Raw genomic sequence first — 13562 nt, forward strand, 5'->3', positions numbered from 1 at the left:
GCTGAAGCTGAGGACAAAACAAAACGTTTGAGATATTTTTGTCCGTTCTCTGGACCAAACAACAAATCGATTGATCGAGAAAAAGATTCATCATCGATGATTCAGAATCATGGAGAACGAAAACAATCGTTAACTGAGTCCGTCTCCATCTCTTCTCCTCGTTTTGTCGTCACAGATTTTCACCACGAATCAGTCGACTGCAGGATTTCAATTCAGATTGTTTGATTGATCATTTCAGCACTAGCAGGACTTCATTAGACTCATCGATGTAACAACCTCCAAACATTCAGTGTTCCTCATGATAAAGACAAGAACGCCTCAGCCTGACCTCCAACCTGCAGCACTCAGATCAATAAACACGAAAAGCATCAGAGTTGTGAAATTTAGTCTTGAGAACAAACTGCTGAACATTTTTCTTCTCTGATAGAAGCTGATGATAAATAAAGTTCAAAGGAGAAACAAACTCCTGAAAACAGACGAGCAGCTGCAGCTTCCTTCAAATAAACTCACTCACACGTTTCATGTCTCTGCACGCTGACCTTCACTCTATACACATGTTTAAATACACACCAACTGCTGTGTGTGTGTGTGTGTGTGTGTGTGTCCCAGAGGAAGCAGCATGTGCCCTCTCATACATTTACATGACAAACCTGCCACCTATAGGCAGAGGGTAAAACTGCGGGATAATTAGCCATGCATGCCCATGAACAGAGTGCTGAGTGTGTGTGTGTGTGTGTGTGTGTGAATGTGAAAGTTTCTCAGACTGCTTTAAATGTTTCTTTTTACTTTATGTCTTCACCGAGTTCATGATGTTCGACCTCGGCCCGCTCTGCTCAGGGCGACTCTTCTGTTCGTGTTTTTTCAGTTGTGAAGGAAACGTTATTTTCTGGTTTTCCCTCTGATGTCCGTCAGCCTTTCTGTGATTTATTCACTGACGGAGGTAAAACCATGTAAAGCTTCACTTGTTGCTAAAACAGCTAACCTTCACTCTGATGTTACAGCCATAAACACCAACTCCCATCATGCCGCTGACCGCTCCGAGCTCCCAGCCTGAGCAGAGTCAGCCGCATCTTCTCCATGAAATATTAAAATATGATCCAGTTTCACCAAAATCAGTGAATAAAGTTAGGAAAGTTGTGTGGTGGAACACGTTCATTTCTTTTCACTAAATTCATCAAATTCGCGATTTTCCAAGCTCAGTTACTGAAGCTGTGAGGGCGACGCGATGCTCACGAGCAGGAGAAAGTCGAGTTTTAGACCTGATGGGAAGAAACGAGGGTGTAAGATATATAAGGACGTGAATCATGCAAAGCCTCTAGTCTCAGAATAAAACTACAGAGCTGGAAATGACATTATGTCTCCTTCAAGTTCTGGTTTCCAGGGAGATCTTCAGACTCTTATTAAAAACGATGTCACACTGTAGTTTGGAGTATTTGAGTGTCAGCTTTCAGACCCTCTGTGTTATTAATCAGTGCAGTTTCACTCTAAAAGACGTTTCAGGTGAAGATTGGACTCGCTTTGGTTTGCAGAGCTGCGATGTGATGCTTTCACTTCCCTTCATGCAGTACGTGCCGTGCACTTACAGACCATCAAGGGTTTTTTTCCTCGCAGGGCTGTTTCCATGGCATCTCTACTTTATTGGACGGTATACACTGGAGAGATGCTGGGCAGATGGTGAGAGGATAAGACGTGATAAAGGTCATGCCCCCTGGTGCAAACACACCTGAGGAAAAGACTTTGGATGTGTTCTCTGTGTCAGCTCAAAGCTGGACGCCAGGCGTGTTTGTATTCATGCAACCGCACGGTATCATTATCAAAAGACCACGACAGCGACCCAATCCAGTCCAACACCGCTCAACGTCTCGTGAAGGCTAAATGTTCTGAACACGCTGCATCTCAAGTTTCATAAAGATCAAAGTTTGATGATGTCATACTTGTTACGAGAAGATCGGACATGCTGTCAGAAAGTGGATGAAACACGTCGTCATTAGTCGTCGTTTTCTTCCAAAACGTGTCGCAGAATTTAACCGAATTTCAAGTAAATCCGCCAAAAAAGAAAAACACAAATGAACCGTTATGCAAATATTAGAAGTCGGTTCACTAGATGAGCTGCAGGTGGCGCCATTTGAAGATCAAGCGGTTGTTATAGAGCCATGAGGAAACAGGAAACTGCTGATCAGGCCACGACTTGTTTAGAAAAAGGTTTCCATCTTTGGTGAGGCGCAGCGAAACCTCCACGGTCATCAAACACATGAATAAAACAAAGTGTGTGTTACATGTTGGACTTGTTTCTCTTTGATCGACACCTACATGCAGTGATCTTTGTATCCGTAATTTAAAATCCTTGTTTGTGCATGAAGACTGAGCGCCCATTGATCCGGACTCAGACTCTATCAGCTGTGTGGGTTTGTTAAGCGTTCTTGATTTTTAAGGATCGACCACGCCGCGCTGTGAGAACGCTGATGAAGTTTCAATGTTCAAACTTTCCTCTCACTCGATCACCACTCGACTCGCTGTGAGCAGCGTGGTTTACCGCCCGTACATACGTGGGCAGATTTGTGACTCCATATCAGTTTTTCCTGTCCGTTAATTTTCCAGGCTACAAACCACAGACAAAAGGTTTTCAAGCCCCTTTTTCAAGGCCGCTTCACCGACACAGCCTTTTTATCTCGAAATGTATGATTTCTTTTTTCTGCTGTCTTCTCCACAGTCTTTTAGTAATTATAATAGACCAACCCCCAACCTATCTGCACACACACACACACACACACACACACACACACACACACACACACACACACACACACTCCCCTCCTCCCAAAAATAATGAAATGTCTTTCCTCTGGAGGTAGCTGGAATAATGGGCAGAGAGAGGGGCCGTAAACGATAATGAACCAGCTCGTTCTCCTTTTTTAATTCCTTCTCTGATCACCTCCTCTCCACCTCCCCCCCTGTCACCTCCCCCCCAACCCCCATCTCATACTCCCCCCCCCCCCTTGCATCCCCACCATCACCTCAAATTTTCTCATTTTTATTTTTCACCCCGGCCGAGCACATCCTCATTTTCACTCCTCCTCCTCCTCCTCCTCCTCCTCTCCATCTTCATCCTCCCCTCAGCCAGACACAGCCACCGCCCTGCCATCTCTCCATCCACCTCCTCCTCCCCCCTCTCTTGTCTCTCTCCTCTCACTCCTCACCCGTTTCCACCTTGTCTGCTGCAGCCCCCCCCTCCACCCTCCATCCCTCCACCACCACCCCTGCCAGGAAGCATCCTGGGTAATTTCCTCCTCTTATTGAATTGGGACAGGGGGTGGATGGAGGGAAAGATAAAGGGATGGGCAGATGAACGGAGGCTTGGGATGAGTGCTAATGGAGCCGACGGAGGATTCACACATCACAAATCTGCTTCTTCTTCTTCTTCTTCTTCCTTTGGCTCATTCTCTCTTTTCTCTTTTTGCTCCTCTCTCCTCTCCTCACACATTTTTCCTTTCTCCTCTCTAGTTCTCTCCCTCATCAAAACAAGCCAGACAAAAGACTGTGACCTTTTTTCACAGAATGCTTCACTATTCAATTCAACACACACACACACACACACACACACACACACACACACACGGTCAGGCTGAACCCACTGCTCCCTCACGTCCTATGTTATTTCCATAGGTGAGTGAGTCATTGCTCCTCTATTCCTGTCTGTACTTTTGCTCCTCTGGGCCGAACACTATAATCTTTCTGCAGCAGTCTCATCTTAGCACAAACACACACACACACACACACACACACACACACACACACACACGCATGCACACAGTCTATACCGTCTGCTAAAACTTCACCTCAAGTCTTCTCGCTATAGGACCGAAGAGACAGTCTGGTCTGACAAATATATATCACATCAGAGTGTTTGGGCGTGGGTGGACGAGGTGGGGAGGTGAACAAACAGCACGAACAGGAACAGAAGACTCTCCGCAGCAGTTTTTAGCAGAGATGGACGGATATATCGCACGGCACAGAAACGTCACGGTTTATGAGAGAGTTCATCTTTCAGCTCTGGATATCGTCACACACACACACACACACACACACACACACACACACACACGACAAACTGTGTATTAACAGTGTTTGGAGTGTGTGTATCTGATCCACCAAGCACTTCCCTTTTTTAGAAACTATTCGCCTCATTCCTACGATCGGCTAACACTAAAATAACGTTGGTCTAACACTAAAATAACGTTGGTAGAGAGTTGTCCTTTGTACAGAAACACAGTTTATCTATTACAAACTTTATTATATTGATGCTGAACTGACAGTCAGTCTGTGGTCATGTGACGTCCTTTATCTCGTGTTGTTACGGACACGTAATGAACTGTTGACATGTGATATTTCTTAAAGGGACAGCGCAGGGAGCTTTAGTTCACTTAAAACTGATGATATGTTTGTTTTTGGAACGTTTTGTCAACGCTACAGAAACGCTCGGTAACCGTTAAGTCTGATAAGGTTGTCTGAAGGTTAGTTATTGATTACTGACGGTGGCTGATCAGGTTTATTATCAGATAATTGTATCGGTGTGCTGTTATTCTCTATATCAGCACATCTACTTGGTCATAACTAACGGTTGTATATCGAGTAATAAACCATTTATTACATGTTTATATATTCGACTTACAGATGCTTCATTAGAGGAATCTGCTGCTGCTGATACTGAAGTTCCTCCAGACTTTAAATGTTTTCTGTTTTTATTTCTGTTGTTATTTCTTTTGTCTTGGTCATTGAGCTTCTGTTTTCATGTGATCTATTCAGAAATCTACGACTCCTCTAAATGTTGAGCTCTGATCAAACCCAGACAGAGGCTGAAAGCTGTTTCAAACGTTTCCCCGTGACTAACGGATCCTCTCTGAAATGTAAAGTTGACCCTCGGTGAAAGATGCTGAATATTGGCACGTGGCCTCGGCCGCTGGGAGCGCAGTATTGATCAGGATCCCACGTTAACCGCTGAAGGCTGCGCACGGCACCGACATATTTTATTTATCCTCCGCAGGCTGCTGCTGATGCAGATCGATACGGTAGAGCTGACACGTGTACTTCTGTTCATCTTACAACTTTTACATCTCAGACTCTGATCCTGATAATTAGAGCGCCAGGTCAAACTCACGGCGTCCGCGACGAACGTGAACTTTTCCTTCCCGCTCGATAACGATGTAACGCGGTAAAAGTGTGGCAGAGAATTAAAATGAAGAAGAAGGTGAAAGGTTTATTTCTTTTTCTTTCTTTTTTTAGAAGGAAAAAAATCAAAAAGCTTTTTAAAAAAATAAAAACAACAACAACAGCAGCTCTGTGTTCATCGTGAACTTCCCTGGATTCTCACGTGAGGGTGATAATGAGGACCGGGTCAGTATGTCACCGCGAACTAATTAGAGCGGCTTTGACACGGTGTCACCAAACAGAACGGTACAACGGGAGAATAACCGGAGTCACAGAGGTTGATGCAGGTGTAACTGTGTGTGTGTGTGTGTGTGTGTGTGTGTGTGTGTGTGTGTTGGAGTGCGAATGTGTTTCAGTGTGTTTCGCAGAGAAAAAGGCAAAAACACGAGGAGAGTGTTAACCAGAGAAAGGTGAAAGTATTGAACCGTACGTGTGCTTTTAAGATATCCTCCGTGTGTGTGTGTGTGTGTGTGTGTGTGTGTGTGTGTGTGTGTGTGTGTGTGTGTTGGACAGGCAGACAGACAGGCAGATATACTGGCATTCCAAATTGGCACTTCAGTGTCTCTCTCGCTCTCCTCGGCTAATTAACTTGATGCTCAGGGGCCTGGCTTAATTGGAACGAGCTCAATGCTCTGTTCCCCCACCCGTTATCTACACGCACACACACACACACACACACACACACACACACGGCGAATATGACTGACAGCGAGTGTGTGGTACTGATAGTCACAGTGGTACAGGGTGGAGGGTGAAGGGTGGAGCGTGGGGGTGTGGGAACAATATGGAATATACCCCCATCACTCCCTCCACCCACACAGCACCGAGCCGAGCCGGCACAGCATCGATCCACAACTGTTCCAGCAGACACACACACACACACACACACACACACACACTGTGACACGATATGAACCGTCAACGATCTCTGATGATTTTTCCGTATCTAGACTCGAGTTGGTTTATGGAAATATTTGGATTTTTACGGGAATGACGGCGCTCCAGCAGCCGCTCTGATTATGACTGACGTCCATCTGGAGTGAGCCGGGAAGTGTGATGCTGTTACCTGCTGTCGAAGCACACCTCTGGGGGAGGTCAGGTGGATGGGAGGGTCCACAGAATGTGTGAACGGCTGTTTGCTTCCTCGAGAGTCAGCGCTGGTTTCTTTTAACTACGACTGTAATCATTCATTATTGTCACCATGACGACATCTCCGAAACTTAAAAAAGTAGTCCCCGAATCCAAGATGATTTTTCTAACCGTAACTTAAAAACTTCTTTTAGCTCAAACTATAATCCTTCCCTAAACCAAAGCCAATCCTTAAAGCTGCAAAGACCGCTTTGCTTTTGTTGTCTCTTCAAACAGTTTTGTGGGCGGTCCTTAAAGGGCGGCTCGATGACACGCTGAGGCCGCCCTGAGCAGAGAGACGGAGATGAATTCATCTCAGCTCAGAGTGTTTCAACATTAGTCATCTCATTTTCAAAGGACTGAGAATTCATTTTTACCTGATTTTGACCTAATTTCATAAACCTGTCGATATTTTTAATCATTCAAATCTGGCTGGGTGCTTAATAACACTTTCTTCTTTGGTCTGACAAACTCAGAACACATTTATTCTGACTACGCAGACTCTAAAGGCTGGCTTTGAAATGATCAAACACCAACTCAAAAATAAGACGAAGCATGTTGACTGAAATTGTCAAATTTTTAAGTTGAATTTGGGCAGAAAACAGGCAAACGCTGTTAGAGGAGCGTAAGTCTTCATGTTGTGGGGAAATCTCAGAGTTGTTCAATGACAGCGAGGCTCATAACCTAAAGGTAGACTGCCTCACTATTTTGCAGCTGTTACTTACCGTGTCATAAACATTAATCTTCCATAAAATAAACTGAATATTTCCACTTTAACCAGAGAAAGTCATTTCAGGTCATTTATGCAGCGAAATATTGAATATTCATGCTGCCACCTTTTTCTGTTTTAAATTACATGTAGCAGCAGTGCAGTGGTATTTCCCTTTCCTGTCATCTGATGGACTGAATGTTTAATTAATTCATCTATAAATATTCTGGAAATCATTTGACAGTGAATCATCTACGTTATAGATTTTGGCCAAACTGCAAACCATCTTAATTAACTGTGAAAATGTTTTCTATAAGTTCAGTGCGGACGATATGTAAACACTGGCTCGTGTTTAATAAGAAAAAAACGTTTTGGTCTGCTGACCTCCTTCGATATTTCTTCTCATTATAATGTTTTAATTGCTCGTCTGTGTGTGTGGGAGTGTTTCCTGCAGAGGCAACACTGGGCCTCCTGCTTTCCCTCCTACACTCTTCTTACAAACAATACTCGAGGTACAAAAGTTGTCAGTGTCGAGATCTACGATACGATCCGCTCTCGTGGAAACTCTCGTGGTCTCAGGGCGCACACACACAAACACACTCGGTCTGACAGCGCACACACACAAACACACTCGGTCTGACAGCGCACACACAAACACACTCGGTCTGACAGTGCAGACACAATCAGATGCAGAGTGTCAGTTGTTTAACATGCAGCTCTGTCGCAGTGACCTCACGTACCTTATTGTTGCTCATACACTGCAGCTTCATCTGTTTCATGTAGGTGGTGGTGAGAGGCATGTTGTAGTCTATCACCTCCAACACCAGAGAGCTCGGCCTGTCGTTCTCTAGAGACGAGAGGGGAGGAGAGGAGAGGAGACATTTTGAAGTGAAAATAGCAAAGCAGCGTCCACTCTTCCATCCATCACTGTGAGCTTCAGTCTCCTGCAGAGGTTCATGATGTTCGTGCTCCTCACTGTACGCAGGATTCTTGAATATGCCTCTGCAGCTAATTTATTGACAATATGCAAAGATACTTGTACTCGTTTTATAGTTTTGTACACTATAAACAGGCTTTACTTTAGTTTGACACTAAATGACCTTTGTAACTCGTTTAAATCTGATGGATCATAAAAGAAAAAGCATGAATATCACAGAATAAATTCATATTATGTTTTAGAGTTATTATAATGACTGGGTTTTTAAAGTTCGAACTGATTAATCGCGACTGAGCTTTGGTGGCATCTGTCCAGTTCTTGAGTTTAGGGGGGCATTACCTGAGTTAACAATCAGCCACACACCTCCATTATACCTTCACATGGGATTCATGGATCAGCACAGCGGGGTCAGAGCAGGTTTAGATGGTTAGGACATGTTTGGTGCATCTCTTAGTTCAGTTTGTTTTCTTAGAGATAAATAAAGAGACACAATCATCACTAACACTGACTGGAATCTGTTCAACGACACCTCAAAGAAAAACAAATATTAAGAGCTGCAGAGTTGCTGTTGTTTGAAATGACACAGTCTGTCGAGTGTCAGTGCTGACAGCGAACACTAGAGGACCCTGCAGAGCTGGAGCAGACAAAGACAAGCAGCACGCCTTTAAATCCAAACTTCAAACTCACATTTCAACCTTTACCGTCACCGATGTGCTCGTTTATCTGACATGACTTCACCCTCATACCTGTAAATGCATGCTTCCTTCTCATGAGTCCTTCTCTCTATTCACTGATCATCAGCTGATTCAGAGACCAGTTTTGACTTTGTTGGTCTGTTCTGTACAAACTACACTAACACCATTATGACAGATGTTAACATGCAGCAGCATAGGCCGACACATTCAGCTCCAGATGCAGGAGGCCGGTTCATTTATAATAAGAAGATTATTTATTGTTGTCTGGTTCAAGAAGCTCATTTGGTTGGGTACTCCTGATCCGCACTTCTCTTCTTAATATTTCCAGTTTGGAGCAACGATTTCAGAGTTTTTGAATAATTCGTTTTGCCTCCGCTTGCTAACTTGACGCCACATTTCAGCTCGTAACTAACCGTGGACATGTGCACGCGTCACGTGCATGAACGTGACCACACATCAGGCTGGTAAAGAAATAAAACATTCTTAAATAATTAGAAGATTGAATGTGTTTTGAATTCATTTATTTCCTCCGTGCATCACTAGAGGAGCTTGTTTTAGGGCCCGCGGGCTCCATGAATAAAGGCTGACGGAGGAGATGTCGGACTCGCTCAGCGGCTGAGTTATAAAACAAACTCAAGGTCTCTCTGCCTCTAAAGACGCTCACGACAAAAAGCTTTTTACTGCGTTAAGCAGCTCGTCCATCAACAGAAAACAAGGAAACAGGAAATAAAAGCACATTACAAATCACTGCATCTCCACCCGCACGTCTCTGCTCTGCCGTTCATCTGCCGACCTCTTAAAGGACGCGTCTAACGTCTGGAGCGTCTGCAGCATGGACGTGAATACGGGGCACGAGATCAATATGGCTTAGCACGATGGACACGAGCGTCGTCATTGATCCGTGATTGATAGTGTCCAACGAGGACGGGAGACAGAGGCAGTGTGTGTGTTTTCTCCAGAGAGGGACGGGCCGCGATAAGTGACTGATAATATGACACAGAGCTGCCACGTGGCTCAACACGAGGCCCCCAACCCCCTGCTGGGTCAGGACGACGGTGATGATTAAAAATGAAATCAGACAAATGAAAGTCAGGAAACTGAAATCTGCAGTGGACGTGCTCACATCAGCTGTACTTAAAGAACTTTATTCATCATAACAATGACCACAAACAGCAGGTGGTTATGGGTAATTAACTGTGGTCAGCACTGGGAAATAAAGAGAGTCAAGGTGAGTAAAGTGCCTCCTCAGTATCAAGTTAAAGGATATCTGAGGTGCTGATCCAGGGTCAGTGTGTTATCGACATGAGACAGCTGCTGTCGACGGATCACCTGAAAAAACTGAAGCAGTTATATTTCTTTCATTTTACAGGAGTCGATCTGCAGTGACACTAAAACACAGACGTCACACAACAACAAACTAACGAGGCAGAGTCGGGCAGCAATTCTCCAGTTTTTGTCAGTGGAGTCTTTGAAGACAGCACAGAGCGCTTCAGCTTCCTGTCGGAGAAGTCTGTCTGACAGCGAGGTAACATTGTAAATATACGTTCACTCAGACAGGCTGGCTTTCGTTTTCCGTCCTCAGCAGAGCTTCATGCTCGTCCTTCATACAGCCACACCTGAACTGTCCCTTTGAATGTGTCCGTACAGCCAGTTATCACATGTACTGTGATATTAACGTCTAAACCAGCCCCTGAAAAACAAAAATATCTGCAGAGTAACTTCAGCAAAGCTCTTGTCCTCAAACTTTCTTCTGCATCACAAACTTTAAGTCGAGACACTTTTATTTATAAAGGCTCCAGTCTGTCCTTAAACTTTATTCAGATGAGAACAAACTCCCCGAACTGAGGAGCGATGAGGAGCGCTGAGGAGCGCTGAGGAGCGATGAGGAGCGATGAGGAGCGCTGAGGAGCGATGAGGAGCGATGAGGAGCGCTGAGGAGCGCTGAGGAGCGATGAGGAGCGATGAGGAGCGATGAGGAGCGCTGAGGAGCGATGAGGAGCAATGAGAAGCGATGGCTCCTCCAGGACAGACAGACGGACTAAACACTGACGCTGTGCAGGACAATGGAGATGAACGCAAAAAAAAAAAGATTATTGTTATAAATAAATAAAACGACAAAAGAAAAACATTTTCTCTAACCTACACACACACACACACACACACAGCGAGCCTGCTGCCTGTGTCAATTAAACATGGCCCCGGTCCACGCTGATTAATTGCATTTAATAATTCACAGCTGAACTTTAGTGGGAGTCACTTCAGCATAGCGATAAAGGGGCTGAGGTCATGTGTGTGTGTGTGTGTGTGTGTTCATGTGTGTGTGTGTGTGTGTGTTCATGTGTGTGTGTGTTCATGTGTGTGTGTTCATGTGTGTGTGCATGCCGGGGAGAGGCTGAACCCCCCACAGGGTAGAAGGCAATTAGCTGCTCTCACTCTGAGTGGCATCCAGTGACGGCACAAAACACACACACACACACACACACACACACACACACACACACTGAGCTGAGGTAACACAGCTGTTGTCCTCACTCTGTGTGTGTGTTTGATTGTTTGTGCAGCTCATTTATCGTCTAATCAAACAAACACACACTGCTGCTTCAACGTGAAGGAAAATATTTAAATTTCTACAAAAGTTTGAAACTTTTCTACGAGAGAAGAATCGAGACGTGGAGACTCATCTCCTCTGTCTCCTTCTGTCTTCTCGTCTTCTCCTCCTCCGTCTCCATCTGTCTTCTCCTCCTCTGTCTTCTTCTGTCTTCTCCTCCTCCGTCTCTGTCTGTCTTCTTCTGTCTTCTCCTCCGTCTCCTTCTGTCTTCATCTCCTCCATCTGCTTCTGTCTCCTCCTCTGTCTCCTTCTGTCTTCTTCCCCTCTGTCTTCTTCTGTCTTCTTCTCCTCCATCTCCTTCTGTCTTCTCCTCCTCTGTCTCCTTCTGTCTTCTCCTCCTCTGTCTCTTTCTGTCTTCTCCTCCTCCGTCTCCTTCTGTCTTGTCCTCCTCCTCGTCTCCTTCTGTCTCTTCGTCCTCTGTCTCCTCCTGTCTCCTCCTCCTCTGTCTCCTTCTGTCTTCTTCTGTCTCCTGTCTTCTCCTCCTCCGTCTCCTTCTGTCTTCTCCTCCTCCTTCTGTCTTCTCCTCCTCCGTCTCCGTCTGTCTTCTTCCGTCTTATCCTCCTCCGTCTCCTTCTGTCTTCTCCTCCTCCGTCTGTCTTCTTCTCCTCCATCTCCTTCTGTCTCCTGTCTTCTCCTCCTCCATCTCCTTCTGTCTCCTCCTCCTCTGTCTCCATCTGTCTCCTCCTCCTCTGTCTCCATCTGTCTTCTCCTCCTCCGTCTCCTTCTGTCTTCCTCTCCTCTGTCTCTCATTTCAAACGTCTTCCTCCTCCTCCATCTCACTTTTCTCCTCACCCTACATGTTGGCTGTCTCCCCCCCTGCAGTCCCCCAGTAGCACCGGTTGTTTCTCCCTCTCTCTGGAAAATGAGCTCGTTTCCTGGGCCATTTTCTTTGTTAAAAGCCATTAATTAGGCTAATTGAGGAGAGAGACAGGACACTCCAATGACTCCTCTGTTTAATGAGGGGACGAGGAGAAAACCTGGGGGGGTTGAATGAGGGAGGGAGGGATGGACGGAGGGTATGGGGACGGGTAGAGGAGGCGACAAAGAAAGCAGGGGGGAGTGAGGATGGAGGAGATGGAGGAGGGGATACAGGGACGGGACAGGATGCTCGGAGCGGCGTTAGAGGGGGAGTAATGTATGGCAGCGGGATGCAGGGATGATGGGTGGGACGCTCGGAGGGGAGGAGGGAGGAGGGAGGAGGAGAAAAGACAGAAGACGGACAAGCTGGAGGGGGGATGGAAGAAGGATGGGCAGCAGGAGGAGGAATGGGGGAGGGATGGGAGTGTGGTTTGGAGGTGGGGGAGGCTTCAGGGTGCCAGCTTCATAACGGGGGGAGGCGGAGGAGGAGGAACGTGAAACGGACGGGAGCGAAAAGTCCAAAAATGTCCAAACATGAGACATTTTCAGCTGAAGACATTTAATATGCTCATTATTAATAACGAGATGTGTTCACGTGAAATTAGATAAAAGCAGACACGGGATGTGTTCGTTCTGTATTTCATACGTGCTCGTTAAAAAGTCCAAATTAATCAATAATTCATTCAAAAACTGAAGTTGATTTTTTCCTTTTGGTTTGTTTTTATTTTTGTTTCGTTTGCATTCAGGGTTTTTGCCGAGAGTGGAGGATGAATATGAGAGAGATGAAAGAGGACGACTCTAATTGAATGAGAGAGCGCTGAGAGCTGAAGGCAGAGGAAGAGTGAGAGACGGGAGGATTCCTTTGAAGCTTCAGGTTTTTAATGGAGGTGCAGAGACAAACAGAAAAACAAGGCGAGGAGGTGGAAGTCTGTCTGTGTGTTGGACATCGTGCCAGAGCAGAGCTGGATTTAATCAACCTGAAGAGACTAAACTCAGCTAATGGTCTTTAGTTTGATCTGAAACTGATGCAGCTTCACTTTGCTCGTTAGTGAAATTAAAGGCTAAAGTGAACGTAACAAAGCAGACGACTAAAAACAATCCAGATTAATCTCATTTAATCTGACAGCACCGACTGTGTCAGAGGAGCTGGATGTATTTACAGCACGATGCTCTTAAAGAACTCTCTGTCACAGGCCGCTGACGACGAACAACTCAAAGAACTCCATCGACTTATCGCTGCACTCTGACATTCAAGAAATCGATACAGAAGATTCGGAGATATGATTGCGTGGCGCCTGCAGAGTTCTTTCTTTTTCAAACTTCCACCGAGAACATTTATCAGATTTCACGCGACCTCGGGAGCCTCAAAAGCTTCATTCAACTGTTTTCACGACACCCTGAAACACTTTGACCCTGATTTGT

At 45.4% G+C, this 13562-nt stretch overlaps 1 protein-coding gene across 5 annotated transcripts in view; it reads right to left on the reverse strand.

Annotated features, from left to right (window-relative positions):
• The window catches only part of LOC104939137 (nucleolar protein 4-like), a 146623-nt gene that overhangs the window by 80731 nt on the left and 52330 nt on the right, over positions 1-13562 (reverse strand). For all 5 annotated transcript variants that reach the window (XM_027288308.1, XM_027288306.1, XM_027288307.1 and 2 more), the window contains one exon: positions 7783-7889. In XM_027288308.1, coding sequence (XP_027144109.1) covers positions 7783-7889 — 107 coding nt within the window. The remainder of the gene's footprint in view (positions 1-7782; positions 7890-13562) is intronic.

The sequence above is a fragment of the Larimichthys crocea genome, chromosome XV, assembly GCF_000972845.2.
Source record: "Larimichthys crocea isolate SSNF chromosome XV, L_crocea_2.0, whole genome shotgun sequence".
NCBI lineage: Eukaryota > Metazoa > Chordata > Actinopteri > Sciaenidae > Larimichthys > Larimichthys crocea.